This window comes from Thamnophis sirtalis, unplaced genomic scaffold (genome assembly GCF_051295495.1).
Source record: "Thamnophis sirtalis isolate CommonGarterSnake01/CBP01778 unplaced genomic scaffold, rThaSir2_p1.2 scaffold_7, whole genome shotgun sequence".
In the NCBI taxonomy this organism is placed as follows: Eukaryota; Metazoa; Chordata; class Lepidosauria; order Squamata; family Natricidae; genus Thamnophis; species Thamnophis sirtalis.
In genome coordinates, this window is record NW_028261387.1 from 51,600,569 (window position 1) to 51,627,515 (window position 26,947).

General features: G+C 37.9%; 1 protein-coding gene across 4 annotated transcripts in view; it reads right to left on the reverse strand.

The window, feature by feature from the left end:
• PIK3C2B (phosphatidylinositol-4-phosphate 3-kinase catalytic subunit type 2 beta) overlaps positions 1 to 26,947 on the reverse strand; it is a 105,863-nt gene that overhangs the window by 78,284 nt on the left and 632 nt on the right. The window contains exons 2-5 of one of the 4 annotated variants that reach the window (XM_087720021.1): positions 14,895 to 15,008; positions 5,989 to 7,025; positions 2,544 to 2,644; positions 1,393 to 1,547 (exon numbers count right to left, since the gene is read on the reverse strand). In XM_087720021.1, coding sequence (XP_087576147.1) covers positions 1,393 to 1,547; positions 2,544 to 2,644; positions 5,989 to 6,939 — 1,207 coding nt within the window. In that variant the 5' untranslated portion in view covers positions 6,940 to 7,025; positions 14,895 to 15,008. Of the gene's footprint in view, positions 1 to 1,392; positions 1,548 to 2,543; positions 2,645 to 4,477; positions 4,618 to 5,988; positions 7,026 to 14,894; positions 15,009 to 26,947 lie in introns of those variants that run through there. The other 3 variants (XM_087720022.1, XM_087720020.1, XM_087720023.1) reach the window with 3 other exon arrangements.

The window sequence follows — 26,947 nt, forward strand, 5'->3', positions numbered from 1 at the left end:
AGTCATAAATGCAGTCAAAAGACCACAGTATCCAAGTAATAACAACAAAAATCATAAATTCTAAAAAGTAGAATAACAACAAATAATTTGATGCAGTTTTCTGTAGAGATAGTTATTCTAGAATGTTTCAGATATTCCGGACTTTAGTTCCCATTTTTTGTGGTATTTACAGAAGTTATAATCATAGATACCCATGGTGTGGGCAACAGGAAATAAGTGATGAATGGTTATAATTCATTACATCTAAATAGCAGCAACTTGGAAGAATCTGGCATAAATCTTCAAAGTATAAATTGGGATCTACAAAAGGTTCCAGACTTAAAAAAACAAACCACCCAGATTTCAGCAGTTAGATGACATTATTTTTCCTAAAAACAATAAAGGAAAAGAGGAAGAGGGTTAATTTGATGAGACAAGAAATACTGAATAGTCAAATCTGTCCAATTTATAAGCATTTATATGTATTCTAAATTAGTTTAAATTTGACGCTTCTTATCTGAAAGCTGGAAATGTTAGTTTGACATGGGTCCTAACAATACTTTCCCGCTGGGGGAAAAAACAGTGTTCCCAGAAGATAAGGCATGAATCATAAACTAATATGTCTGCAGGATAAAAATATCCTGAGAAATTCAGAAAGAAAATAAAACACATTTACATTATGAAATGGAAATGGATCCCATTGCATCAGATGATTTCAGTTCATATTCTTGCCTTTAAAAGATGAAAATTATTGCCCTTGAAAAGTCTGAAATATATGGATCACCAAAAAAAAAAAAAAAGAACAAAGAATCCTTTTCAAGTAGAAAAAAGGATCACTCCATTAAAATTGACTTTATTGGAAAACATGGTTCTTCACATTCAGAGAATGGCTAATTAATGTATTGAGTTAAAAGGGAGAAAAGTATCAGTGTAGGACTAAATTCATCCAAATACATATCATCCCAATTAAAAAATGTGTTCAAATGAACTATATATGCAAGAATCAGAGTGTCTCTCCATATAGCCTTATAATGCAATCAGGCCAAAAACTCCAAATGAATGAATTAAGAAAGCCAAGTAATAACTTATAAAACATTAGATAGATTTTGGATTATTCAAACGGAAAATATCTATTATAAAATTCTATCCTCAGCAATTCCAAATTAAATACTGTAATAGTATAATCGATAAGTGAAGTATATTTTAATGTGCAGAGATTTTGTAATTAGCAAAAACAATCTGATTTTTTTTTTAGTTTAACCAGATCAATCCAAAGTAACTGTATAAGTCTTGGCTTCATTAAATCAAAGAATGATATAAGTAGATAAATATAAATCTGTTGAAGCACGGTCAAGGCTATGATCACTACTGGCACAGAATGAAGAAAATTCCTAGGAGAAGCCAAAAACTTACAGTCACAAGTGAATGTGAGAGGTTCTTGTAGACTATCATAAACTACGGTCACCTTCAAGCTAATCCCATGGCCAAGATGTTCAGGGCCGAGATTGACAGTGCTCCAGACATAACCTGTGAGGGAGTAATCCTTGGTACTATAGCCAGATCTCAATCTGTGGACAAGACAAAATGGGTACAATTAGTATATACATTACTATAATTACTATAATTATATGTCATGCTGATAGGCTTTTGTGTTTTTTTTCTTCTCTTCATCTTAAGATTTAATTTTCTCATTTGTTCCACACTTTTAATGATGTTAAAACTTTGCTAAATTGGGTTTTCACATTTGTTCATTTTTATCTTTTCTAAGATACTATATTTGTGTTAATACCCAGTCTGAGATTCCAATCTAAATGCACCATACATTTCCAATGCACCATGGAATCACATGAATGCCTGGAAATGGGTTAGTCCTTAAACAGTGAAATTATGGTTTGACTCAAAGTATTGAGACAATATTCCTATTTGAGGATCCGCAGACAGCACCGCCACTGGTGAGTGCTAATGTAGACTCTGTTGGTGCTAATCTAGACTAGGTGTTAGTTTTAAACATGCTGGAAAAGGATGAGAAAAACCATGGAGAGAGAGAAATGGTTACATTTTGCAAATGGATGGCAAAACAGAAACATTTTCATGCAGGTGGAACAAGTGTCTATTGGCTTGACCTCCTTCTGAAAACAGTATTTCCTATAGATTAAAACCACAAAATGAAGCTGCACTGGATTGAACTATTATGATAACTCACTGTGACACTCTTTAGTTCCCTGATTTAAAAAGGATAGAGAAATGCCTTCTCTCCTCTATCAGTCCTAGATAACTGTGGTAGGAATCACAATCTTTCCTAGGTTCATCCTATCACTTGCAGGTTAAGACACTGCTCAATGAAGATGTCACTTAAACACAATGCAACATAATCTTTAGACCAAGAGCATTTTTTTTCCTGAGCATCAAGAATTAAGCAATAAATTGGTCCAAATGGTTAGGCCATTGGTTACATGAACAAAGAAAATCACACACAAACACAATTTGCAGAAGAAATTTTAGGCAGAGGAAAGCCAAGGAAAGGCACTCTGAGGGATTATTTCTTATCCTAGACTGGTACTCACACATTAAGCATATGGCAGAATGCAGCAACCTCTTCATCTTTCTCCTCAGACACCTCAAATAGTTCATAACCGTTGGACACGGGATAATGCTGAGAAGTGCCCTGATACCAAACGTGGACAGGGAGTGGGGAGAAATAAATGAAATAAATGAAGCATCAATGAATTAACATTTTGAATATATTCCTCATTTATTTTATAAAGCAGTTAAAGATATACTAAGGAATGTGGTGGGAACAACTCTTGACTTCATATAACATAAATACAGTTATTTCCCTCTAAGTTATCAAAGGTCTTATTAACCTATAAATGTTTTTGCCATTTTTTTTCCTGGCTTAGGGATTGTGAGGACCAAAGAACTACTATGCCCAATGTCTAGTCAATATATGACTTGACTTTAGGTTTATTATTTATTTATTTATTTTTATCCAGCCTTTATTATTTTTATAAATAGCTAAAAGCAGCAAACATACTTAGTACTCTTTCCTCATCCTATTTTCCCCACAACAATAACCATGTGAGTGGATTGGGAGAGTGACTGGCCCAAAGTCACTCAGCCAAACTTACTGTATTTTTTGGAATATAAGACGCATCGGAGTATAAGACGCACCAAGATTTTGAAGAGGCAAATTTTTTTAAAAAGCTTTTGCGCTCTGCAGATCTCTCAAAAACGGCCCATTTTTTGTGAAAATGGGCCCATTTTTCCTCAAAAAATGGGCATGTATAGCCTTTAGAAGGCTTGTTGAGTGCTCCTGGGGGGAAGGCAAAATTGAACAAAAAATGGCCTGTTTTTTGCTCATTTCTGCCTTCCCCAGCCCCCAGCAGCACTCTGGAAGCCTCCTAAACGCTATGCACGGCCATTTTGGTGAAGGGGCAGGGTTTGGGGAGGCAAAAAATGCTGTATTCTGTGTATAAGACGCATCCAGATTTTCAGCCTCTTGTTTGAGGGAAAAGGGTGTGTCTTATACTCTAAGAAATATGGTATATGTCTGTAGCAAAACTGAAGATGTAGAAGGCTTGCATTTGTAATGAATTGTAAGTGCACTGTTTTGCATTTTTCAATAATGACTATTACAGAAATAAGATTTTACTATTTACTCCACGTGGTATAAGGCTTTACATTTCAGCTCAAAATTATCTTTCAGATAGGCTGGTTGGTTCTTGGGTCCGTAATTATTTCTGAATCAATATATCACAATTATTTTTATAGATTAAATAAAGATTGCACATGATATCCATCATAGGTAATTTATAGCCTTGCATTTTCAGACTCCTGCTGGATACCCTATTTTCCTGAAAATAAGACCTACCTGGATAATAAGCCCAATCGGGCTTTTGAGCGCATGCGCTAAAATAAGCCCTCCCCAAAAATATTGCAACACAGCATCAGCCATGAGGTGACCACGTTCGCCGCCTCCTGCACCTCAAAAATAATACAACCTCCCACAAAAGAAGGCCAAGTGCTTATTTCGGGGGTCAAAAGAAAAAATAAGACCCTGTCTTATTTTTGGGAAAACATGGTTTGTAAGTGGTGGGACAGAGCATACTATATAACTTTTAAATTAAAAAAATAAACCCTTCCCAAACCACATAATACTGTAACTAAAAGCCCAGCTAAGTAGAAAAATGGTTAAAGCAGGATTCTCAAAATGTTTCATTTTGTTCCTCTTTCCCAAATGTCACAGTTGGATGAGACAGAAGTAGAGATAGAAACATTTTGAATGCCAAGCTCAACCAAATGGAGTGCACACATGGGCCCAATGCTTCCATTCACTTCTTCAAAGCAAACAAAAGACCTACTGTCAGAGCAATTAACCCATTAAATAGACAGAGAAATGTGGGGAGGTGGGCACAGAATGCAACAGACACTCACTTAAACAGTTTTAATGTTCTACTGCAATTACTTTCTGGCACATCAAAATTAGAGAATTACTTACATGATCTTTGAAAGCTTCTGCCATTTTTAGATGCACAGAAAGTCAATCCCCAAAGGCTCAGAGAAGTTGTTTGTATTTATATCCTTTATGTTTCAGAGGTATTTCTCATTTATTCTTATTTCCAAAAATATGACACTGTCCACTCACAATCCCAGATAAACTAGTAAAATTACTCCCCATGACTCAGGGCTAAATAATTTTTCCCCTATTCCTCAGAATGCTGCTGTAACATACTTATTAAAAATAATGAAAAGAAAAGGCTGGCGTATATTGTACACAATATTGTGTGCTAATAGCAATTTAAGAAGATACTATTTATAAAATATCAAGCTTTTTAAACATGAATGTTCTATAATTTTGGAAACAGTAGCTCTAACAGCCAGACAGATTCCCCTTTTGATGCCGTTTTAACTGGACACTGCCTTTCCTCAGACTGTTACTCTATGGATCATGCAGTATAAATAGCTTCACTGACATACAGTCCTTCCCTCCCAAGGCAAACAGTTAATATCACTGACATATTATATCAAGCTTTGGTGCAGCCAAACATACAAGTGGGAAGTGAATCCCAGAGCCAACATTTTGACTAGAATAAGGAAGTTAAATTGTTATTTCAGTAGAGTCCTGGTCAGGGGTGGTATTCACTTACTTTTCTTACCGGTTCAAAAATATGAGAGCATGCGCTCACTTCGCTCACACGCGTCCCAGCCACGCATGCGATTGGTCTTCCGCACATGCACTTTCATTGCTCACAGCTTGTATGTATGTGCACAGCTTGAAAACGTGCCTAAATAGGATTGCACAGAGCTGGGGCGAGTGGGCAGGAAATCGAAACCCTCGATTTCCACTACTGGTTAGGGCGAACTGGTCCAAACTGACTGAATACCACCACTGATCCTAGTGAACTACCTTGCATGGATCTACATGATAAATTTTGTCTGTTTTCAGTTATACATCATAGATTGCCGAATTTTGATACTGGAAGAGTGTCTCTTAAATTTTATATTAGCTAGAATTGCAGATGGCTTGGCTGATTTATTGGAACAGATATTTTGTTCATATTCTAAGGATTGGTGCAGAAATACTATAAATTATGAGTCATACATGATACAATTCTATGACTGATTTAGAAGACTAGAAATGCAAAGGGGCCAAGCAATACATTATATTTGACACCTTTCACCATGGAAAATTTTCATTTGCTATGAATCAGAGAACAAAAAAAGGACAGTGATACAGGAAAAAAGTGATTAACTGATTCTCCCTGCTGACAAATATTCACTCTCTTTTAAAAATAGTTTTAAATAATATTGCTTTTATTACTTCTAAAAAAGAAGAATCAAACTAAATTGAATTTATAGACCTCTTATCGCCTTAAGGGGGGGGGGGCAAAGTTTAGGAATCTTCTGACCCAGAATATTCTTACTTAATTTAAAGCATAGATATATAAAACATTAAGAAGCTTATGTTATGCTCTCAACCATGTTCTGGCAGAAGGACTAAACATCCACCTTTTTGTTTACATCAAATTGTCTTACTGGATCTGCTGATATCCTCCGGTTCTTGTTGAGAGCAGCATTCTTCCATCCACCACATCTGGAGACATAAGTCCTGGGAGGGACTTGAGGAGGCATGGTTTTGCTGCGAGCAACTGGCTTCCCACTGCTTTCTTTCTCAAAAATGCTTCTGCCCTCCTTCCAACTCCAAGTGGCTTCTCTCAGAAGTTCAGTATCATAAGTGGACTTGAGATTGAGTCGAGTGATAGCGTCATTGATGCCATCATAGTCTACTGTGCTATATTGGTCTTCTTCTGAGATTCTTCGACCTAGTAATTTTCCATCAGCTCTCTCGTGAGATGAGGAGAACATGTTGATATTATTGGGTTGGGGTCCCTTGAGGGAAGCTTGATTTGCTTCAGAAGTATTCCAGATGGCAATGCGAGGTGGCAGTGGGGGAGGAGAAAGCTTCTTGGGTGACTTACCACCATTGCTGTGCTGGCAGGGTGCACTATTGAGCGGATCATTTAGGAAGTCTCCCTCTGTGCTATCAAAGATGTACAAATAGTCACTAGACAGAGGATTCTTCAACCAAGGTTGACTTTCTGCTTCAGGCACCAATCTGGATGAGGTAGTATTGTTGGTCCCCAAAGCTCTTGAAACTTCTTGGCCAGAGAGTGCATTATAGTTGAGGGTTGAATCTGAGCCAGAGAGGCCTCTCATGACCTTAATATTATGGCAGTCATTCCTTACAGCAGGTATGTTGTAATCCAGAATGGGATCATCCCAAGAAATTAGAGGTTGATCGGTGTTCTGCTTTGCCTGGTTCTCCTCCTTGTCTTGCCTCAGGCGGGACAAGGCATCATACTCCATCTGCAAGGCTTCTGCAAGAGCCAGCTCCTTACGGCTAATCCCCACAGACTCCAAAGATTGCCAGTGCTCTCCATTTCCTCTGGTTGCAGACATCTCTTGGAAAACAAATGCTGAAACCAGTAACTACTGGATGTTCAATTCAGGTTTTCGGAACCAAGGCATGCTGTGCCACCAGCCACCTACAAGTGAAGAGACCAAAAGAGCATGGCAATAAGAGTAAGTTTCAGTAATATCTGTCTGCTTTACTGAAAGATTTTCATGTGTTTGATCAGCACTTGAGAAAACAGTCTGTTATGGCTACACAATCACCATCACCTCAGCTGAAAACTTAAACACTCAACAAATATTTACCCTGTTAGGAAACCAATCCTGAAATATTATGTTCATGTTCAATAATTCATCAAGTAATTCAGGTTTACAGGTTTTTCCTGCAAAAAATGATAAGGTGATCCCGAGATAAAGTAAACATTTAGGTGCTTACTATCAAGACAAATTAGACTGAAAATTCACATTAAATGATCAACACTGTCTTCCATAGAAGACAAGAAAAGGACCCATTAAAAATACTTTAGCAGGACATAACAGCAGTGGCACCATCTCTTTATATTTCCAGAGTTCATAGATATACCTTTTCTGATATGGTGCACAATAATATTTAGCATAACATATACTTTAATCTCTATGAATTGGTCTAATCTTCTCTTAAAAGCTTTTCAAGTTGCTATCATAATCTTGAGAAACTGAATTCCATAATTTAACTTTATGCTGTTTGAATAAATACTGCATGCCTGAAACCATCAATCACCAATTCATTTTTCCCATTTTTACCAAAATGTCCATATGAATTTTCCAGTTTTTAATGAAAGTACTTATTGCTTTATTCCTGATCAAAAAGGTTAGTTGTGGCATTTCTGCAGATTCCATCATTTTCACTATCTACTCCACTGGGTATTTCAATGACTTTCGGTTTTGGTACCGTGTTTCTCCAAAAAGATGACCCACCTTGAAAAGAAGCCCTATCACGTATTTGAGTGCATGTGATCAAATTAAGCCCCACCTACAAAATTAGTCCTAATTAAGGGGGTGGGGCAAGGCACACAAGTAAATAATAAGCTAGGGTAAGAATCAGGGGTGGAGCTGCCCTACTTACCAGGCCTTGAACACCCCGACACTTGCTTCGCCTTCTTCTGCGGCCACTTGCCACAACTCGCACAGATCACCCAGGCCTCTGATTTGCCTTCAGATGTCTTTCACCACTCACACAATGTGTGTGAGTGGTGGCAAGCAACCGCAGAAGAGGTGGTCCAGGAGCAACCTTCTGCTAGGCAGGGCTGTTAGTGTCACTACTGCGAGGTGAGTAAATAATTAGAACTCTCCAAAAAGAAGGCCTAGCAATTTTTTAGGGGGGGGGGGTTCCAAAAGAAAATAAGACCCAGCCTTCTTTTTGCAGAAACTCAGTATATACAATAGTCTCACTGCAATTACCATATGCAAAACCAACATCCCCTAAGTCTTTCCAATTGACTATTCATAAATCCAATTAAAACAATTGTTTTAATCTGAATATTGAGCTTTAAAATTATTTGCCTCATGTGTGTTTGTATCCATTTAAAAAAAATTTTTTGCATGTCCACTTTGCACGGTAATGTCTCTTCATATTTTTACAGATTTTCAAGCATCTTTAAATATCTTAAATAATTTCTATGGTACCAATGATACATCATTTTATAAAAGTTCTCTCTTTTAACAGAATGTGAATTTCAGTCCTCTAACATTGATCCATTAATTGTGGCCCATTTTACCATGTACTTTTTGACCTGTTCTTCCATTTCAAATCTCAACAGAGGTTTATGCATTTTAGTAATCATATGTTCAGCATTTGTACATAATAATTCAATTTCAAATTCTGTCATGTTGTTCAATTCTACTCATTTTTATCGGTATTAAATTTTACAATAATTTCAAGGAATAGAAAATTATACAGTATAAAAATGGAATAAAATTCCCTTTGAAAACTTCAGATCTGCTGTGAGGACTAGCAAAAGCATGTAGTCTCAGTCAGTATGCTGAAGCCTCAATTCTAGACATATTCTAAGCATGCATAAAGGAAGTATGAAACACCCTTATTTGTAGTTGATATAGCAGTAGTGTAATGGTTGCAATCAGAAGAACAGGGTACAAATTATCAGACCATGGAGCAGTTTCTCTTTTTGTTTTCTGTGCTCACACACACTGTTGTGAATATAAGGAAGTGGGGAACAGGTGTGCAGTTTCAACTTTTTTTGCTGGGGATTAAACTGTAATAAATAGCAAATAAATAGGCACATCTGGAAATGTGTGTGTTGCTCAATTTATAGTAATGGAAAATGAGATGAAGTTGTTAAAGCATGTGTTAAAAACCCTTTATGGGAAGCCTGGCAAGGATTTAAAGTACTGGTTTGTTTTGCAGGTGTTACTGTAAGTGTAAACTCCTTAGCCTTGTCAAGATATTCCATCTATCTATGCTCTAGGCACTTAATTAATAATCATACTTGCTGTGATTAACAGAAAAGGAGAAAGCCATTTAACATTCTGTTAACACTATTCTTAGGCAGTAACACAACAACATATTAACACCTCATGAATTAGAGGCAAAATATACCAGCAGGGGAAATGACAGCAACAAATGCTAAAACATGCACAACCTATAGCAAAGCCAGAGAGAAAGAAGAAATGCTCCATTGTTCAATACAGATAATATATTTTAGATTCCACCCTTGGCATTTTCAGTTGAATCAATCAGCTATCATTCTATCCAAAATATTGCATAATTGCAACATAAAAACAGCTAAAGATACTCAAAAATAAATCACTGTTAATGATAAAAACTAAAAAGTAAGATTATTATGAATGATTACAAAGGTCCATGGTAGTCCACATACAGTTAAAGATCAAAAAGCGTAATAGAATAAATATATATTTGCTAGCAGTGAAATGGCCATAAAATAGACATATAGAGACAGTTTGGTCTAATGGTTAAGGCATCAAGCTAGAGACTGAAGTTCTAGTCCTGCCTGAAGCACAAAAACTGAATGGGTGACTTTGGGTTTGTCAGCCCAACTCACATTTCACAGGACTATTGGTGTAAGGAAAATAAGAAGAGGAACAAACATGTTTACCACCTTCAGTTATTTACAAAAATAACAAAGATAGTATAAAAATAAATAGGGTCCATTCCTGAGTGACCACATTAGGCTGGAAGGATAAATGGAGCAGGGCCCCTGTTTATGATTTTAGATTGGAGAAAGCAATTTACCGTAAATGGTTTTTCTTTCAAAAAAACTGTCATTCTAAGCTTGTGGTGGGCAATCTGTGGCCCCAGGACAGTGGAAAGATCTGAGTCTCTTTCTGGGACCCCTATAGCCCATTTGTAGGGTGCTGTACAATAGAACAATAAGAAAATAGCTGCAGTTTGGTTTCATTGAACCTATAGGTTCCATAACTGCATTTGTAATATTTTTTCAAATCTGTGGCTTTATACCACACAAAAAAAATTAAAACATTTTTATTCAAATATGGCTGCCCATCTTACACCTAGAACTCTTGGTGACATAAAAAAGTTAAAACCAAAAGTTTGGAGAATAACCCCTAACACACAAAGCAAATTAGGGATCCTTGCTGCTTTCTGAACTTGGCTGATTCTTGCAGATGTTTTAGAGAGCAGTAATGCAGTAGTGTTAATAAGGAATGGAATTTGTCAGAAGGAAAAATAGCAATCATCCATAATAAATTGTATAAAGACTACAACAGCCACTGTGTTAGACAAGCCAGTGACGTGTGGTGAGGTTTATGGCTGGTAGGGCAAAAAGAAAGAAAACAGCTTTTGCCCGCCTTGCAGCTATGTCCGGGGCGAGCAAAAGCCGAAAGAAAGCGGCTGCCACTTCTGTCCTGTGGGGCGGACAAAAGCCGAAAGAAAGCGCCCCACCACTTCTGTCTGACATAGAGGCGCCCCACACCCCGCAGCTATGTCTGACCCAGCTGCGGGGCGCGGGGCGCCTCTATGTCAGACAGAAGTGGCAGGGCGCTTTCTTGTGGCTTTTGCCCTGTGGGGCGGGCAAAAGCCGAAAGCAAGCACCCTGCCACTTCTGTCCTGTGGGGCGGGCAAAAGCCGAAAGCAAGCGCCCCATCACTTCTGTCCTGCGGGGAGGGCAAAAGCCGAAAGCAAGCACCCCGTCGCTTCTGTCCTGAAGGGCGGGCAAAAACCGAAAGCAAGCTCCCACCGCTTCTGTCCTGCGGGGCGGGCAAAAGCCGAAAGAAAGCGCCCTGCCGCTTCTGTCCAACATGGAGGCGCCCCGCCTCTATGTTGGACATAGCTGCAGGGCACGGGACGCCTCTATGTTGGACATAGCACCGAAGCATCCAAAAGCCCTGCTGCGATGTCCAACATAAAAAAAAGTGCCAGCCCGCACGCCAGCAGATGCGGGTAAAACACACACACACACACACAAATTACTTACAGTAATAAAATTACTTACAAATTACATTAATTTTGAATTCCTCCCCCTCCCTCCGACCCACATACCTTTTCCAGCTGTTTCACAGAGGATTTCAACTCTGCTCTTGTCTGCCATGATGAAAATGTGAAAATGTAAAAGGAAAAAGGCAAGAGCTGCTGAGGTCAGGCTGGGCTAGCTGCTGCCAGAGTCCCCAATGGATGACTTTGCTTAACTGTTTAAAAAAGCCTCTAAAAAAAACGCCCTCTACAGGAGGAGGCAAGAGAACCAAGTGCCTTATCTACATAAGGAATTTTTTGGCTTTTAACCCTTGTTTAACTCTGCTCGAATGATCATAAAGATAGACTAAATGAGGCACATGGTTCTCCCGCCTCCTCCTGTAGATGGCACTTTTTTAGAGGCTTTTTTAAATAGTTAAGCACTAAGCAGAGTCATCCACTGTGACTCTGGCAGCAACTACCTCACCCTTTTTCCTTTTACATTTTTTCTTTTCTTTTCATGATGACAGTGGTGAGGCCCTGCCTCCCCTGCCTCCCCTGACTGCACGTCACTGAGACAAGCAGGCAGAAGACTAGCAAAACACATCCATGAACCCCCATTTATAATCAGAAGACATGAAATTAAAGAAACTCTTTTAATTTCACAATATATGGATATTAACCAGACTTAACTGGTTAACTGTGACCTTCCCAAACCAAGTCAAGTCCAAAAATGCTAGAGAATTCCTGGAAGCCTGGCACTTTGACAAATTAGCCATGAATAGACACATAAATAACTTCTACATACAGTGTAAAAGAAACAATTGACAAGCCAAAAAGGGAACAAAAAGACCAAAATACCTCCCCACCAGCAATCAACACCCAGATGAGCATAGATTAATACCAAGATTAACATTAAACCAACAATCACGAAGTAAACAATACCCCAATCAAGGAACTGTCAACAAACTAACAGTAAACATCTCAACCAAAGAACCTCAAAACCATTCCAACCAACACCAACACCGACAGGACAAGCTACTAGAATATAACTTGAGAGCAAACTCCATTTCCTGCTATCACTAATTATGCTACCTAGTTTGGATAATGAAATGTCTGCAAGAAAACAACGAATCTCAGAGAGCACCAGGAGCCCCTCATTTCAATCCTGAGCTACAAATATTTTCCTTTAACAGTACAAAAGGCAAACAATACTTCCCAATCATAAAGCCACATCAACAGCAGAACCACCTAGCCTTCAGGCTTCAGGGCCTGAGAAAACAGCTAAAGACTTCAAAAACCTTATAAATGGTTAACAGGGTCAGGGCCATCTGGATCTGCAAAGAGATGCAGTTCAAAAGGCTGCAATATTCACGTAGTTTCCCAGCAAAAATATTGGACCTAATTCCTATTGGAAATTATGAAAACCAGTGGTATTTTTTTTAAAAAAAGAATAAGCTGAATTATTAACCACTATTAAAACTGAGAACAGCTAAAGCAGAAGCTCTTATTTTCCTGACTCTTCTCTTCCCTAAGGTAACAACTCCTGTAAGATTATTTCCATCTCTAGAGATACTCTCATTTTAATTTTACAGACCAACAGCCTTGTTTATCAGAGAAGCAGGAAGAGATTTGAATAAGAACATATCCTGTCGGGTATCCATCTCTGTTTTGGATGTTTGAAAAGGAAAATTTGCTTTTAAAGTCTGTTTAATTTGTTTCTCGGTTTAAATTACAACAATCCCCCTCTGCTTCAAAGTATCAATAAAATAAATTATTAGCAATTATAAATATAAATATATTACTAATAAATTAACTGTATAATCATTCACAGGCCTGTGGAAATTTGCATACTCTGTTCTAAATATTCTTGAAACACATTCATAATACCTCTTCTTTCATTCCGTGACCATCTTTAATCAGGAGAATAAATTTATGCTTTATGCAAGGAATAGGAAGGTTCCACATTTTATGAAATTGAAATTTTAATTATTGATGGCAATCTTGCTACTTCTGCAAACATTTTATAAAATTAACACAAGTGCCAATTTGGATTCAAATGAGTCAAATTCAATCCTTTCATTAAATCAATCATTAACAATATTTAAAGAACAAAATTCATCATTTAATAGTAAGGGAATCAGTATTATTTCTATACTAAACCTGAAAATTATCTTTCAAAGTCCTAAAAAAGAGGAAGGCTTTGAATTCCTAAATTGTTTTATCTCACCAGAATTCTTTATGGTATAGAATTCCTTTTAAATCTATTTCAGCAAGTAATCATCAAATGGCCATGAAGGAAAATAAGCTTTCTAGACTGATAGTTGTTGATATGCCCAAATAGTCAGCATTTTTGTCAAAAGTCTTGAGAAAATAATTCCTCCCCCCCAAAAAAATGAATTCTGTGGTTGGTTTTCTGTATCTCTAAGGTGTATGAACATTAATTCAGTTATTAGTATGAACTGCTATATTATTGAAAATCATAGGAAAAACAAAATAAAGATGGACTTTGTTATTTGCAGAGGTCTGTACCAGTGAAAAAGCAAAAGATAATAAAATCATGACTCAGTACTTCTACAGGAACTGCCTACAAACTGTTTTCAGCTTATTCCAATAAATGCCTCAACTTCAAAGAAAAAAGGACTACTCCAACTAAGTATCTTCACTGAGATAGTGAAAAAGCCACCAATCAGGTGAGTTACTCTGAAATCATGTGGAACCTCACAAGCAGACTGACTAAGCAAGATCCACTGTGACCAAGCAAGGGAAAATAGGAACGAATACAGGGCATAGGTGATATAATTCTTTAAAAATATGTTAACTGCATTAACAAATCACTGTGCACCTATGCAAAGTGCTGTAATGAAAAACAAAGTAAAAACTGCTGTTCAAATGTTCTTACTCCTAAAAAGTTTCTCCTAACATTCATCTGGAATCTGTCTTCCTGTCACATAAAACTATTATTCACTCTAATTTACTAAGAATGTATTACTATTATTTTTCTCTTCATTCCTAGTATCTATCTCTCCCCACTTTGACTATAACCACATTGCTTGTATCTTTCAATTTATATTGTTTTTATTTACTGTTTCCTAGTACGATTTGATAGCTTATTAGTAACCTATCACTACCGTGTTTCCCCGAAAATAAGACAGGGTCTTATTTTCTCTTGACCCCTGAAATAAGCACTTGGCCTTATTTTCAGGGCCGTCTTATTATTTTTGAGATGCAGGAGGCACCTCATCCCTGCTGCTATGTTGCAATATTTTGGGGGAGGGCTTATTTCTGGCGAAGGGATTATTTTAGCGTATGCATTCAAAATCCCAATTGGGTGTATTATCCTGGGAGGTCTTATTTTCAGGGAAACAGGGTAAGTGTTGTATCGTTTTATTCTTGATGAATGTATTTTTATTCTCCTTACATACACTGAGGCCATATGCATCAAATTCCTTGTGTGTCCAATCACACTTGGCCAATAAATAATTCTATTTTATTTTATTCTATTTAATAAAATATAATTTATAGAGCACAGCATATTTTAGTCATTTTTAGAAATGCATGGGTCACTGATAATTACCTTTTATTTTAGCAAGTATGATATTAGGAACAATAGCAATGCTATGTGGTATTCAGGATTGGTAATGATCCTCCACTTCTTGCTAAAAGCCAATGTAAAGAATCTCACAAGGATCTGGGAAACAAATATTTAAATTAATAATGGCTAAAGTTATAAGGAGTAATTTTGTGTGTAACAATATTCTTCAGGTTGAAGTACAAATTTCTAACAATTAGAGATAAAGTTCCTTTCAAGTTGAAATCAGACCGCAATAATTCATGGACAGATATATATGGTCTTCTGCTGGTGTTTTTTTTTTATTATTATTTTTTAATCTAGTTTAAAACCCTGGGATTTCCTGATGCGGAAACCACCCAAAAACCACCCAAGTCTGACTCTACTTGATTTTTCCAAATCATTCAAGGTTAGCCAAAAGCTATTACCTAGTTGGAAGCCATCCCCTTTTTAGGGATTCTGAACGGTATGTTGTTTTAGCAAATAGCAACACCTGGTTAAGCTTTTCTGGGCTCAGAATTATACATCTTAAATTGTACATCTTATTTTACATCTAAAATAAATGTAAATGAGAATAATCCTGTTTAGCTAAGGTCCGTTTGTTTTTTTTTGACAAAACGACACTGAATTTTCTCTACACAATGTAGGAAACATGAAAATTACAAAAAGGGAGAAATGGAATCAGAATAATTCAGTACTGCATAATGGCTGATGAAAATGAGGAAGCATTTCTTCTGCTGCAGCACCATGCTTATGCAGTGGTTGTGATCTTATTATTTTAAAAATATTTTATTTTGGGGTCTTGCAGACATCAGAAGAGCCACACTGTGGCCCATTCACTACTATTGGAGTTATTTAACATTTGTTACATAAACAATCCATTTCAGAAGCATAAAAGAAACCTCAGACATCCAAGCATATTGAATTGTGTCCTTTGATAAGCTTTTTGATCTGCTGTGAATCTTCTAGGCCTATTTCCCAGAAAGTTCATCATCATCATCATCATCATCATCATCATCATCATCATCATCATCATCATCATTATATTGCGTGGTTAATCTTTGGTGAGATTCACAGCCTTTGGGGCTGGTTGGTAGCTCAACAACTTGAGTCCTAACCAAGGACCTAGGAACTGTTAAGATAACGTCCAAGGATATAAGCTGTTCCAAGTAGGGTGGTTTTTTGTAGAATCAGAATGTTCAAGTCTGATAAACTTAAAAATATCAGTGAGGTAGCCCTTTGGGTATTGCTCCAAGGGCTCCAAATTACAATCGGGACAACACATGATTTCTTTTTCCATAGTCACTCAACTTCAATTTGCAAGTCCCAGTACTTTGTGATATTATTATTATTATTTGCAACAACAGAATTGTATCACAGCGGCCAGTTGTTTCGCCGGATTTGGCATTGGTTACTAGTCAGGCCCCACCCAGGGGCCTAGGACATCGTAACGTATTTTCGTAATATGCGTGCAGATCCAAGCAGTGCGGCTTTTTGCATTTGACTGATGGTGATTTTGTCAATTTTTAACTGTTTTAAATGTAATTCCAGTGCTTTTGGAATAGCACCCAGTGTGCCAATTACCACTGGAATTACCACTGCTGGTTTGTGCCATAATCGTTGAATTTTGATTTTTAAGTCCTGGAATTTTGGAATTTTTTCATGTTCCTTCTCGTCGATCCTGCTATCACCTGATATTGCGATGTCTATGATTGTAACCTTATTTTTCTCAACCAGTGTGATGTCTGGTGTATTATGCGCCAGTATTTTGTCCGTTTGTATGCGAAAATCCCGCAAGATCTTGACCATCTGATTTTCGGTGACTTTTTCAGGCTTATGTTCCCACCAGTTTGTTGCTGTTTTAATATTATAATTTTTGCACAAATTCCAATGGATCATTTGTGCTACTGAATTGTGCCGCAATTTATAATCAGTCTGCGTGATTTTTTTACAGCAGCTGAGTATGTGATCAACAGTTTCATCAGCTTCTTTGCAAATGCTCCATTTGGCATCATCAGAGGATTTTTCGATTTTGGCCTTAATGGCATTTGTGCGGATAGCTTGTTCTTGCACAGCCAGGATTAGTGACTCTGTTTCTTTCTTTAATGTACCTGCTGTTAATCATAACCATGTTTTTTCACTGTCCACTTTATCTTTTATTTTTTTTCAGAAATTGCATGCAATGCTTTTTTCTGCCAACGCTCCATTCTTGATTTTATCACAACTTTTCTGTATTCTTGTTTCGTCTGTTGGACCTTCAATAGATTTTTGTTCTTTACTTTGATTAATAGATGTTCTTGACTTTCTTTTAAATAATGAGCCAGTGCATGTTTTTCTTCTTCAACTATTTGCTTCACTTGTAATAATCCTCTGCCACCTGATTTTCGGGGCAGATATAGTCTATCAGTATCACCACGTGGATGTAAACTGTAGTGCATTGTCATTAGTTTCCTGGTTTTTCGGTCCAAAATGTCCAAATCAGCTTGTGCCCAGTTAACTATACCAGCTGTGTATCTTATAACTGGTATTGCCCAGGTATTTATGGCCTTGATTGTATTTCCACCATTCAATTTAGATTTCAAAATTTTCCTAACTCTGTTGATGTACTCTCCACTGACAATAGTTTTTACTTCTCCATGCTTGATGTTATCCAACTGCTGTAGGCTTCATTTTTGTTGCATTTAATTAGTTGGCCATTGGGCATTTCAATTCCCTCACATGTAGTGATTTTGCCCCTTTTTATGGATACAGTGGCGCATTTTTCCATGCCAAACTGCATTGAAATATTGGTGCTGAATACTCGGACTGTTGTTGTTGTGGTGGTTGTTAGCTGATCGTCTAATATCAAATGCAGAGATGCAATGTCTTATCTCAGGATGCTAAGAAAATGCAGGCAGTGTGGTGGGGGGAGTGATTTTCTACAGAAACAGCAGCAAATTCAGAAAGCTGTCCTCTGTAGCTCTCTGCTTGCCCTCCCCAATTTTGGCTTATAACTGCAAGAAACCACATGAAAAGAAGCCCTTTAAAAGCAAGTTGCAGGGGGGAGGGTAACCCATCTGGTAGAAGGGACATGTATCTGAATACTTGTGGGCTACAGCAGCCCAAATGTGAGCAGCCTGAGGCCAGAGCTCTTGTATTTCTAACAGCTGAGCACCACCTGCTCAGCTCAGGAGACAGACATGGGAAGTCAAGCAGAAAGATTGTACTGAAGTCTGTGGGAATTCACAGCCAAGCCTGTCCCCCATCCTCCACTCCCCCTCTCCTCACTGGCAGCATGAACTGCCAAGCATGAAGATCGCTTGCAGCTGCTGAGCTGAAGAAGGAGGGCCCAGCACAGGTCCACCCTCTTTGGGGAGGATGTAGACAGGTACAAGAGCACCTGATTCCTAAAACCATAAAATCAAAGCAGAACTAAAACTAATATTTTATCAAATAATTTTAACTGCATTTTTTAAAAGACAGATGCAGAAAAAAAGGATACAGAAAAATAGTAATATCCAACAAATTAATTATGAAATTGCAACAGCAAAGCAAACAAAAAGGAAAAATATATAAAGCCCAACAGACATGGAATAATTTTTTGTTGGATGAATTTAAGCTTCAAATTCAAACAAGCATTCATTTACATTCCTTTCCTAGACATTCTAATTCTTTATTCCATAAGTTATAAATATCAGTAATTTCAAAACCAGCTTATTTTTAGCAGCTAGTAAAATGTTTATAATTTGAACCACTAATTCCACTAATTTTAACAATTTCACTACTCCAATTCAAGGTATATTGTTTAGTTTTACTCTTCAACATATACCCTCGTGAAATCGGATTATCCAATCCTGTATAAAATGATACATCATCAAGCATATGATGTAGGTGGCTACCCCTAAAACCTACTCATCCTATAGTAAATCAGTTTGTTGTCCAAATATCATGGGATAATGGGTTGCTCCTCTAGACAAATGAAAAGAGTGTTTACTGCCTTCACTTGAACTAGAACAGAAGCAACCAGAAGTTGTGTAAATGTTATGATTATTTCTAGTAGTATTTGTACATGGGGTAATCTCTACCAAAAGAAAAGCTGTTCACTGATGAAATACAGCTTCTGAATGAGACATGCATTAGTGTATGTCTAATAGAAACCTTATTTTTTTTTAAAAACTGGCCAAATCCAACTCACCTGGAAGACATTGGTGGTAGGTATGTATCAGAATGAGTTATGGTTTATTATTTGCATTGCTTGACTTTGTGAAATGTCTGTATATTCAGCATGCCTGTTTTTGCAGGTATAGATATACAAAAGGATTACCTGGATATTAAAGTATCCCAGAATCAACTGGTCAACTGTACAGATCTTACTTTATTATTTTAAAAGGTTATATCATTTTAATTTTTGTCCTGTGCTTCTTGAAAAGAATGAGACTGGAACACATCTATTACTTTATCATAACAGAGGACCTGACCTGGGTCACTCACATTGCAGCACTGATCAAAAGGGCCCAGCAGAGATTATACTACCTGAGACTTCTCAGGAAACAACAAACGAATGAAAAACTGCTGGTGACCTTCTAACGCTATACCATAGAGAGTATTTTAACTTATTGCACCTGTGTATGTTTGCCAATTGCACAGTAGCAGATAGGACAGCACTCCAGAGGGTTACCATCATTGGCCAGAGGATCATTGTTTGCCCACTCCCCTCTTCAGAAGAGTTTTATAGCTCCCGCTGCCTTAAGAAAGTTCAAAACATTCTTAAAGATCCATCTCATCCTGGGCACCCCCCCCTTTTTTAACTATTACTATCTGGCAGACAGTACAGGATAATAAAAACAAGGACAAATAGGCTGAAAAACAGTTTCTATCCCAGGGCAGTAACTATATTGAATTCTACGGTATAGTGCAATATTAATGCAGTATTGGGATTTCAATTTCAATTGTATAGCATGTGAAGGATGTCTGTGTGTGTTTATTTTTATAGTTATAATGTACACTGAAGATAGCATTTAATTTTGTTGTATGATGTGCAATGACAATAAAGTAAACTAAACTAAACTATTTCCACGCAGAGCAACTATAATCCTGGCAGGTTCTGAAAGAAAGTCATCTTCGGTCTGATCTTTTACCAAGCATTCATTTACATCAGGGGTGAGGAATTATGTATCTTTTATGACTTGTGGACTTCAAATCCCAGAACCAGGCTGGATCAGGAATTCTGGGAGTTGAAGTCCACAAGTCATTAAAGAGACATAGTTTCCCACCTCTGATTTACATGAATGAGTAACTGAACTAAAGGAAGCATGAGCCTCGGTGGAAAATAAGGACATCATTAATCTTGTGTAAATAATGATGAAATAGGACACGGGTAGATATCAATTAAGCCCTGAATTACCAAATGTTTGACTCTAGATTCTTTTAAAAGTAAATTATGTTATCCTAACTTAAAACCAGCCCCAAGGATCTCCAGCCAATCGAGAGTCGATTTTTTTAAGCACCATTGTTTTCTTGCAGACTGCATTTTCTTATTCAACATGTATCATCACAAATAACACTGGTCTTTGCTAAACTTTTAATCAGTGGGAATGGCACACTAAGTGGCATGAGAAAATTTTAGACACCTTGCAGTCCAGAGAAAAAAATAAAATGGTAAGCATGTGCATCTCTGTGTATACATGCAAGACAGCAAAATGACAGGCAGAAACCATCAATATTTCTTTGTGCTTCCCTGATCAAAGAGAGCATGAGATTAATAGTCTTGGTAGAAGTAGGATACATTCACGGCAATATGCAGAAACCAATAATGCTTATACAACTGAATAAACAATAGTATCCAAGTATTATTTATAAAAAGTTATATGATTTCAAAGGAGACAAAAGAGACATACTTAAGTTATTTTCAGCATCTTCCCCAAGATGCTGCTCTAGGATTTCAGGCACTCTGACACAGGACACCTACCCCACCAACCATAAGGTTGTCTTAGCTTCTTTCCGTTCATTCCTTGAAAACTCAACTATTCATCCTACAATTTCAATATCTGGGAAGGTAAAACCAGCAAAAGGAAACAAGAATGGATGTGTTCACAGATGGATGATAAGATAAGGCAAAGGAGCATAGTTCTGATCTTGAATTAATGAGCTGTCCTAATGCACCATCAAAACAATGCCATAGTATACTCTTGGACTAAACAGGCAACATACTCAGCTTCATTAGCTTAATAAGCTAATGCTTAGAATTAACTAAGCTAATTTGTTTTGCATTGCATTGTTTCAATCTTGTAAAAATATTAGAAAAGCTGGATTGGATCAAATGAAAATGTAAAGCCCATATACTAGGCACGAGTACAATAGTATCCTCATGCTCATAACCTCAGAAGTTGATTTAAAGAAGCCTTCAAGTGGAAGAACTATATAAAAAACACAACTACTAAAATATCTTAAGGTTGCCTGATCTCCCATGAATTTGTATTTTCTCCCATTAAGCAAAGCCATGCTAGGGACCACTGGTATGTATTGTAGCCGTGAATTCAACAGATTGACTCTTTGTACATAAGAAGTTATTTTCATTTGTTCTAATAATTCATTCACCGTTTATGTTGAATGCCTGACCCCATATTTTAGTATTTTCTGTTATGTAAAATTAAATATGTTTTAGAGCAGTGATGGCGAACCTTTTTCGCCTCGGGTGCCAAAAGCATGTGCATGTATGCTATCGCACATGCTTACATGCCCACCCCCGCATCATGCCTTTTGCACATGCGTGCATGATCCCCTCCCTGTTGCCCCGCACATGCAGACACAGCTTTCTTGGAGCCTGGGAAGGGTGAAAACACCCCCCCCCAGGCCAGAAACAGCCCATAAAATTTAGATGGTACATTCTTAGCATCTCCTGCAACATTTCTCATCTCTTACAATAACAATTTTAAAAATTCTTAGTATCATACAACCACCTGAAAGATTTGCCAAAATCAACTCCTTCACGCCAGTTGCACTCCTAACACTATATAAGCTTCACTGCTGGGTCACTCTATTACTTCTCAGAAGTAAATTCTGCACAGCTTTCATTTTCTATACAGAAGTTTCGGTCCAAATCAGCCATGCATGACAATTTGCACTGCAGAAACAGTCAGCTGCATCACTCAGGCAAAGACACAAAGGGGGCCAGCTTTGCACAGGATCAGACATCCAACTGCTCTGTAATGACAGTCACAGCCAAATCCTGATTATTCCTCAGTATATAAGCATCAAAATAATTGACAATTTTTCCCCAGATGGACACAGTATGCTCCACCTGCTAAGAATTTTGGAAAATCTAGTTGAGTACTATCAGGAGCCAAAAGCACAAGTGTATTTGCGTACATATAAATCTAATATAGCACATTGCACAATTTACAGGAGTAGTTGAGGCTGCAGCGATGCAGAAATCTATCCTAAGCATTAAAAATAGAGGAACGTGCTTCAAACTTAATTATCAACACAAATACTTTTAATTAACTAAAATTAATTGCATATCTAAAACATTAAGTCATTGCTTCTGGCCTTATGGCTGTAATAAACAATTTGTTACATATTGTTACGCTTGATATTGCTATCATCCCCAACTGTCTTTTCACAGGCCAGATTTTTCCACATGACCATTGGCCATTTCACCTAAGCAAATTATTTCCAGTTCATCTAACACAATAGTCCTCACCAAGCAGTGTTATAATGACTTGCAGCTGTTTTGTCAGAGTTCTTGGGAAAGCTGTAGAGAAAGTGATTAACCTCCTTCCCTGTACCTATGGAACAGATCACATGAACAAACAACACTTGCATTCTCCATCATCCCTTACCAGATAAGGAAAGCCTAACATTTTAAGTTAACTCTGCAGCTAGTGAGCAAAAGGGGGAAAAATATGCCTTGTTGAGCCCATAAACAGCTGCTTTCCACAAAACAAAATTAATGGCCTTTCAAATGCTTGACTCTACATCTGCCATAATCCTGGATCATTTCCTATGTTGCCTAAAGCTGATGGGTATTTCACATCTAAATATTCTGGACAGCATCATGTTGGAAGGAGCTGTGCTATAGCTTTGTTTTTTTTTTAAATACACAAAGCACAAAAGCTCTTCTTTGAGTTAGTTCCAAGACGAAGCAGCCGGTATTTAACTTGGAACGTTCTGTCTTTCCTGACTGTATCAGCACAAAACTAATATATCACTTCTTTTGCAAGGTGTCTCTTCCCTTTATCTCAGTATAAAAGAAACCAAAGTGTTCCCTCTTTTTAGGTGCAACCTTGTTCAAACAGTGCCTCCAGCTTCTGTCCACAACAGAACCATTCATTCATAATATTTTTGGGTGGCACAGACCATCCCTTTCCAATAATGAACAGGACACTCCACCTCTGTTCAGAGATTCCTACTGAATAAAAATACATCAAAGTGCTGCAGTGCAATACTGCCTAGTACAGCATTATCCATTTAAACACTCCCATCAACAGAAATCCTTCTCCAAGGGCAGAATCCAGGCTATTATTCTAATATTCTGTGTACAAAAAAAATTCTTCTTTGGATATTTCTAGAGTCAGCACTAGGCAGCCACGAGCAATTATTCATTATCATATCTGCTCCTAGTTATGACTTTTAAAGTTTAAAAAGCAGACTGACTAGCAAGTTCTTGGAATCAACTCAACACTGGTAGTAATGACCTTCCAGGCTTCTGCCTTTCCCAGACATTTCTGCAGAAGCCCCCAAACTGGAATTTTTGGCATGCAAAGCAACTGCTACCTTACATAGCAATAGCAATAACAGTTAGACTTATATACCGCTTCATAGGGCTTTCAGCCCTCTCTAAGCGGTTTACAGAGTCAGCATATTGCCCCCAACAACAATCTGGGTCCTCATTTTACCCACCTCGGAAGGATGGAAGGCTGAGTCAACCTTGAGCCTGGTGAGATTTGAACCGCCGAACTGCAGATAACAGTCAGCTGAAGTAGACCGCAGTACTGCACTCTACCCACTGCGCCACCTCGGCTCTTAATGAATGGACAGCGTATGCTGACAAGCCTATCATGTTGATTGCCTAAATCTTAAATACACAATACTTCACCTTTACCCACAAGGAAGATAATCCTGAAATTAAAACAACTCTCTCTATCTCCCCCCCCCCACATAAGAATCATTAAGCAGAAACATCAAATTTCTACATAAATTTTGTGCAATGTCAGATTTCCCTCGGTGAGAGCCTGGGTGTTTCCAGATGCAGCTGAAATCAATCTTTAAGACTCCCCTCCCTCTGGCAAAGGGGCTGTATGCATGTGGATAGCTATGTGGGAATAGGCATCCTTGCACACTTATCCCCCAAAAGGAAAATTCCAGGGTAAAATAGATACTGATTAAATTAATGGTTTAATAACATTCATTGCCTGTAAATTAAGACAATCCATTTATTAAATCGACACCCCACCTGTATAAACGAACCAGTTTTTCCTTCACAAACAGAAGCACACAAACCTATACTGGCCCCTTCCCGTCCAGCAAAAATAGCAAAAAAGAAGGGGGGATGGGGGGAATTAGGATGCAGATGGGAGAAGGAAATGAAAGAACAGATCTGGATGGAAATAAACTAGAGGAAGAGATAAGTAGACAGAGGAGAGAAATGTGAAAGAGAATCCCTGTTTAGGAATGACAAAAAGGGCAAACAGTACAGCCCCACACCACCTCCAGTTTGGGAAGGCTAATTTTCAAAGGTATCCTCAGCATATGTTCATCATTTGCACTTCCTCCAAGTTAGTAGATTTACCTCTACTGCCTAAATCGTACAAACAGGCTGAAGAACAGCTTTTATCCGTTGGCTGTCAGACTCCTGAATGCAAAGTAATATCATAACGATGTAGTATGATAGACTTGCAGAGCTGGCGCAACATGTTCATATTGGTGCAATATATTATAATGTAATGTATGTAATATATGTATAGAGGATTGTGTGCTGTTAGTATGATTTATTGGGTTAGGGATTTTCTTTCTTTCACTGTGAGTTATTGATATGTATTTATGTTGTGTGTGTGGGGGGGGGGGAGTCCACTAAGGGAGGCTCAGCCAATCTCATTGTACACATGTTGTACCCTGACAATAAAGGCTGAATTGAATTGAATTGGAATTAAATGATAGGTGTTTAATGGGGGGGGGTGAGGGAAGGGAAATCATCTTCCCTTCTGCCTCATCTTGCAAAAATCCAGAGGACCATTAGATTAGGGGTCCCCAATCCCCAGTCCACGGACCGACACCAGTCCATGGCATGCCAGCAATTGGGCCACATAAAGAAGCGAAGCTCCATCTGTGGGATGCAGGCAGTATGCAAAACCACACCCCTCTGGTCCGCGGAAAGGCTTTTCTCCACGGCACCGGTCCCTGGTGCCCAAAAGGTTGGGGGCCACTACACTAGATGGCAGCATACCAACTGGTAAATATGGCATTCTTTGTATACCCAACAGTCATGTACTTCATATTTTCATGCTGAACTGTGTAGGTGGAGTTGATTCAAGACACCAGAGAGTATCAGATTGGATAAAGGTTGACGTGAAGTTTGGTGATAGCTATGGTGGATTTAAAATTCCCTGCTGCTCCAAACCAAATGCCTGCTACTGTTCCTTGAAATAAATGAAACTGTTCAGCCTGCCCCAGTCATGTTATGCCTTTTGTTTGCTAAAAATCCATGGCAATGTAGTCAGTGAGCCCTGACCTGCACAGCTCTACCAGCTGGGGAGGGGCAGCCTTCTTCCATTGCCAGGCAGATTTCACTGCAGATAAAGCTTTTCTAGTTGGCCTTAAATAATAGAGGGACTGGCCTCTTCTAAAGATTGCTGGAAATCAATAGCAAAACTTACCAGACCTCTTCCTTCTTCCCATGTCATAGTCACCAATTAGTGAGTTCAGAGGAATCCTAGAATTGTTCTTGTTGTAATACTATTTATGTTTTTATTTACATTGCCTGGAGGATTGTATTTCGCCTTTGGGGATAATGAATTCAAGATAATAATAAATTATTACATGTGACGGGATTATTTGTATGCTTAAAGGAAAGATAGCATAAAGCTTAGGAAGCGAGGTAAGTACTGTAATGTATAACTGGAGTTTAACAATTGTTGGCTTTTAAACCAATATAAAAAAAATTAAAACTCTAAATCAACTATTGTGCTAAGGTGGATCACACACCTTCTCAGTAACCACTAAAATGAAAAAGAGTAAGACATCTTTAGACCTGCTTCAATGTTACATTGTAATGACATAATGCAGTACTGGATTACAAGGCTACTAGCCTCACAGTGGAGATGATACAGAAACAGTTGCGAAGGACATAAAATCCATGGACTTAAATCAAGGCTGCAGTTTTTTCCCCATCAACCTGTTAAATACATAGCCTTACACTTACAGACCTCCAAATCCAGTTTCATGTTCCTATTTTTATTTATTTTAATTTTTACAAAGCTGGGCTGGACAGCACAAAGAAAATCGGTTCTAAGCAACCTGTATCTGGCCCAAAGAGGCATATTTTTTTAATAGGTCAAGAGCTCCTGTTTCCCTTCTGCAAAGGAAATTAGACATCACTCTGCAACTGAGGATTTTTATCCTGCCTTTCATCATTTTAATTAGGACTATTGTAAAATCCCAATAAATCCCACCAGACATTTAGCATTAATAATAGATAGTATAATGCATTTGTATAGAACTCCTGGAATAGTTATGAAAGAAGCCCTTTACTCAGGAGTTTGGTGAGAAATTCCAACAATATGCTTGCAATTCTGTGAACCAAATCCTAACCGGACATTCTCCCTCCAATATAAGGAATTCATATGCATGCCTTTTAAGCTCCCACCACCACGCTCTCTCTCTGATGCCCAATTGTGGATGATGGAGGATGTAGTGCAGCCTATGGATGAGGATTCCAGAAAGCTGGCTGGAGAAGGCTACTTCAGATATTTGTTTTAAGGAGAAAAAAAGGGGGCGGGTGAATTGCATTAGGATTTTCGAGCAGCCTGAAAAGCTTCTACTGCTGTCCACGTTCAAAGTATTAGGTTTTTCCACTCTTCACC